At 50.1% G+C, this 5,016-nt stretch overlaps 1 protein-coding gene across 1 annotated transcript; it reads left to right on the top strand.

Moving 5' to 3' along the window:
* Positions 1-510: 510 nt before the first annotated feature.
* On the top strand, positions 511-4,904 carry ETH_00018825 (DEAD/DEAH box helicase, putative; the record flags this gene model as incomplete). Its single annotated transcript, XM_013376698.1, has 6 exons — positions 511-535; positions 803-1,170; positions 4,123-4,210; positions 4,559-4,686; positions 4,740-4,846; positions 4,868-4,904. 6 exons carry the CDS (start codon positions 511-513, stop codon positions 4,902-4,904), a joined length of 753 nt encoding a protein of 250 aa, XP_013232152.1.
* Between the last annotated feature and the right edge of the window lie 112 nt (positions 4,905-5,016).

The raw sequence follows: 5,016 nt of genomic DNA, 5'->3' as shown, positions 1-5,016 counted from the left end.
CAGGCTCAGGGAAGACTTTGGCTTTTTTGCTGCCGGGGATTGTCCACATAAATGCGCAGCCCTACTTGAGGTGGGCTCCCTGCTGCTGCTGCTGCTGCTGCTGCTGCTGCTGCTGCTGCTGCTGCTGCTGCTGCTGCTGCTGCTGCTGCTAGGGAGCACTTGCTTTGCCCCTTCTTCCCTGCCGCTCTTCTTCCCGCTGCTTTGGCCACGTTTCCCCTTCGCGCTGCTGCTGCGGCGCGCCCACACATCGCCCGCGGCTGCACCTGCTGCTGCTGCTGCTGCTGCTGCTGCTGCTGCTGCTGCAGAGCTGGGGACGGGCCAATAGCTTTGATTTTGGCTCCCACTCGAGAGCTGGTGGAACAAATAAGGGCCCAGTGCAGACTTTTTGCTTCTCCCTCAAAGATAAACCATGCAGGTATCTTTTTAATTCAACGAAACACTTTGTATTTAATTAAATATCATTTTAATTGGGTCCTTTTGGTTCCATTTAAATAAATTTTTTGAACACAAATGAGTTCCATCTTTGGAAATGGCTGTAAGTGTCTTTTTAAGACCCGTACTTCTCCAGACCCGCCCCATGCCTTCCCTCCCCGTGCAAACCCTAAATCAGCGTACAAAAACCCCAAATCAGCGTATAAAAACCCCAAAGCAGCGTGCAGAAGCCCGAAACGGGGACTGAAACCCCAAAAGAGCGAGCAAAAGCCGCGAGGGCGCAGGGGCGGCGGGCGCGAGCCGGCGGAAGGGCGCAGGGCGCGGAAACCCCAAAACAGGGTTTAAACCCTAAAACGCGGTTTGCGCGCAGCGGCGTACGGAGGCGTGCCGAAGCGGCTGCAGGTGCAGGAGCTGCAGCGGGGCGCGGAAATCTGCATCGCGTGCCCCGGGAGACTCATCGACTTCTTGGAAAGCTCCGTGACAAACTTGAAAAGAGTCACTTATCTCGTTTTAGATGAAGCTGACAGAATGCTGGACATGGGGTTTGAGCCGCAAATCCGGAAGATCGTTTCGCAGATCCGCCCCGACCGCCAAACCCTCATGTGGTCCGCCACCTGGCCCAAGGAGGTCCAAACCCTCGCCAGGGACCTCTGCAAGGAGGAGCCTGTCCACATTAACGTCGGCAGTTTGGACCTCAAGGCTTGCCACAACATCAAGCAGGAAGTCTTTGTCCTTCAGGTTAGGCTAAATTGCTTTAGAAGCGCCGAAAACGGCTTCAAACCCGTGGAAATAGACCCCAAACCCTAAACCCTAAACCCTAAACCCTAGTTCGGAGGTCGACGTGCAGACAAGACTTGGGCCGCAGTGTTGTCGGGGGGCCGGACCTTAGACCTTGTCATAGTGTTGGGGGAGTCTTTGTTCTTCAGTTTAGACTTAAATGCTTCTAAAAGCACCGAAAATGGCTTCGAACTCGTGAAAATAGACCCCAAACCCTAAACCCTAGTTTGTAAACACTAGATGAGGGTTTTTGCAAAGAACCTGTTCATATTAGTGCCCGCAGTTTGGAGTTGAAGCTTGGCATAATGTTTAAGCTTTTGTTAAAATTGATTTGAAAACTGTTGAGATTGACCCTAAACACTGCTAAACCCTAAACCCTAAACCCTAATTAGTAGACACTAATTTGTAAACAGTGGATGGGGGGTTTTGTAGACAAGGTATTCTTCGTATTAATGTGGGGGGTTTGGATCTTAAAGCTTGTGATAATATTCCAGAAGTGTTTGTTCTTCAGGTTAGAAACCCTAAACCCTAAACCCTAGAATGTAGGTTGTTGTTGAGGTAGACGGGATGCAAGGCCTGCGATAGTATTAAAGAAGAAGTGTTTGTATTAGCGGAAACCCTAAACCCTAGACCCAGGAAGCTAGAGGAGTGGTGGGTCGCCTAAACCCTCAAATAGGGTTTAGGTAAACCCTATGTAAACCCTAGAGCGTGGGACGCAGAAACCCTCGATTAGGGATTTGCTGCAGTCTGCTGAGGTGCGGGTTTAAGGCTGCTAAACCCTAGCAAACCCTCGTAGAAGATAATAAACCGTAGCAAACCCTAGTAGAAGATAATAAACCCTAGCAAACCCTAATAAAGGAGGATAAACCCTAGCAAACCCTGATAGACAGTTTTAAACCCTTACAGGTTCTAATAGTAAGGGTTTTGTAAACCCTAACAATAATATAAAACCTTTATACATTCTAATAATTAATATTGAGGGTTTTGTAAACCCTAATAATTTGTAGTGGCAAACCCTAGTAAACCCTAGCGCGAGGGCACGGGGTGTACAGACACCCCAAGCCCTACTCTCCCGCCTCAGCTGCCAGGGCCTTCTCTGTCGATACACTCCACTAGCAAACGCATGCATGAAAGTGCATGCATGCAAATGCATGCATGCAAGTGCATGCAAATGCATGCATGCAAATGCATGCATGCACTTTCATGCATGCATGCAAATGTCCTGTGCGGAAGTTTTGGCCGGGCGCATAGTAGTGTGCTGCGGTGTATGTACACTGCGTGGCTTGGCGCATGCACTGTGGGGTGTATCTGTAGATGCATTATAAATTGTATTTTGCAGATAAATATAAATCTTTAATATTTATAATAATTATAAACATATTCTATATTTATTTTTCGTTGTTTTGTACTTATTTAAATGCTTATTTTCCTGAGAATGCACCTTTTTGCCACTTGCATGCAAATACTCTTTTATTTGCATGCAAGTGTTCATGCACTCCGCTGCTGCTGCGCATGCAAGCCGTGACAAAGCCCCAAACTTTCCCCAGTGCTCCCACCGACGCGCAGCAGCAGCAGCAGAACCTGCAGCTGCTGCAGCACCTGCGGCTGCAGCTGCAGCTACTGCAGCGCCTGCGGCCTCAGCACCTGCGGCAGCTGCAGCTGCTGCAGCAGCTGACCCTGTAGCTGCAGGAGTTGCTACTGCAGCACCTGCAGCTCGGGCTGCAGCAGCTGCTGCAGCACCTGTGGCTACTGTGGCCGCAGCAGCTGCTGCAGTACCTGCGGCTGCTGTGCCTGCAGCAGCTGCTGCAGTACCTGCGGCTGCTGTGCCTGCAGCAGCTGCTGCAGCGCCTGCGGCTGCAGGAGCTGCAACCGTTGCTGCAGCACGTGCAGCACCTGCGGCGGCGACTGCAGCAGCTGCTGCAGCAGCTGCCACTGAAGCCGCAGGAGTAGCGACTGTTGCTGCTGCGGCTGCTGTGGCCACGGCTGCGGCTGTTGCAGCGACTGCGGCAGCTGCAGCAGGCGCAGCGGCCGTGGGTGCAGCAGCTGCTGCAGTAACTGCTGCTGCGGCTGCAGGAGTAGCAGCTGTTGCTGCTGCTGCTGCTGCAGCAACTGAGGCTGCAGCTGCAGTGGCTTCGCAGCTGCGGAAGTTGCTGTAGCAACAGCTGCTGCGGCTGCAGTAGCTTAAGCGGCTGCAGCAGCTGTGGGTGTTGCTGCGGCAGCTGCTGCTGCTGCAGCTTGGGCGGCAGCGGCTGCAGCTGCTGCAGCTGCTGCACATCTCCGCCGCTGCTTTCATGGGCAGCGGCGGAGGTGCTGCGGCTGCTGCTGCTGTTGCTGCTGCTGCTGCTGCTGCTTCTGGTGCGGGTAGGGAATCGCGGGGACGTCTCGGTGGGAGAGGAGTGGCTGGGCGTTGCATTTATTTAATTTGTTGCTCTAAATAAATAAAATATATTTTATATATTTTATTTATTTATCTAACTTAGTAAAAATGCACACATGCGATGCATGCGGCTCCAGCGGCCCCACGGGCAGCAGCAGCAGCAGCAGCAGCAGCAGTTCTTGTTTGGGTGAGTGCGTGTATGTTTGAAGAGCTTCTATTGTGTCACTTTTATTTGTTTCTTAGTCTGTTTTTTAATTTTTGTACTTTTATATTTGTGTTTTTGTTTTTATATTCTTAAAGAGAATATATTGCATGGCCTCGGGCCTTTTCCGCGGCGGCCGCGCAAGGGTTTAGGGTTTAGGGTTTAGGGTTTGTGTGTTTTGGGGTTATTTCGCGGCGTTTTTCGCGCTGAATGCAGAGGCCTGGAACCAGCACTGAATATCTTTTTACATTGAATCAAATTTTCGTTTTAAATTGAATTTTCTTTTTAGTTTAATTAATTTTATTTTATCTAAATTCTTTTAAACTGTTTTCAGGAATACGAAAAAAGGGCACAACTCATGTCTCTCTTGCGCCGCATAATGGACGGGTCGAAGATTTTGGTCTTCGCAGAAACCAAGAGAGGTAAAAAGAAAATTACTTATTTATTTTGTTTTTTATTCATTTATTATTCATTTATTTATTTCATTCATTTAGTCACTTAGTTAATTACATTTATTTATCCATTAATCATTTATTTGTCTATTTATTTATTTATCTAGTTACTTAGTTAATTAGACAATTAATTGATGTGTTAATTAGTTGTTTGGTAATTTGAAAGTGACCACACTCGGAGTCCATGCATGCATGCATGCAAGTGACGAGATGAGAGTGCATGCATGCATGCATGCAAGTGACGAGATGAGAGTGCATGCATGCATGCATGCAAGTGACGAGATGAGAGTGCATGCATGCATGCATGCATGCATGCAGGTGCGGACAACTTGACTCGGGACTTGCGGATGGAGGGCTGGCCCGCGCTGTCTCTACACGGCGACAAGAAGCAGGAAGAAAGGACTTGGGTTTTGGACGAATTCAAACAAGGCAGAAACCCCATCATGGTCCGCCAAATTAGGGTTTAGGGTTTAGGGTTTAGGGTTTGGCCGGCGCCCAGAGCCAGCAGGCGGTCGCCTCTGCTCCCACGGGTGTACCCGGCACCCGCGCAGCTGCTTCTGCAGCCACCGCTGCTGCTGCTGCTGCTGCTGCTGCAGCAGCTGGGGTGTGTCGCTTTTTGCTGCTCAGGTGGCCACGGACGTGGCTTCTCGGGGGCTGGACGTGAAGGACATTCGCCACGTAATTAATTACGACATGCCAAACCAAATAGAAGACTATGTCCACAGAATTGGCCGCACGGGCAGGGCCGGAGCCAAAGGTCAGCAGCAGCAGCAGCA

This window comes from Eimeria tenella, genomic scaffold (genome assembly GCF_000499545.2).
Source record: "Eimeria tenella Houghton genomic scaffold, Eth_scaff391, whole genome shotgun sequence".
Taxonomy (NCBI): domain Eukaryota; phylum Apicomplexa; class Conoidasida; order Eucoccidiorida; family Eimeriidae; genus Eimeria; species Eimeria tenella.
Note: the sequence above shows the minus strand (reverse complement) of the source record. Positions and strands in the feature narration are given on the sequence as shown.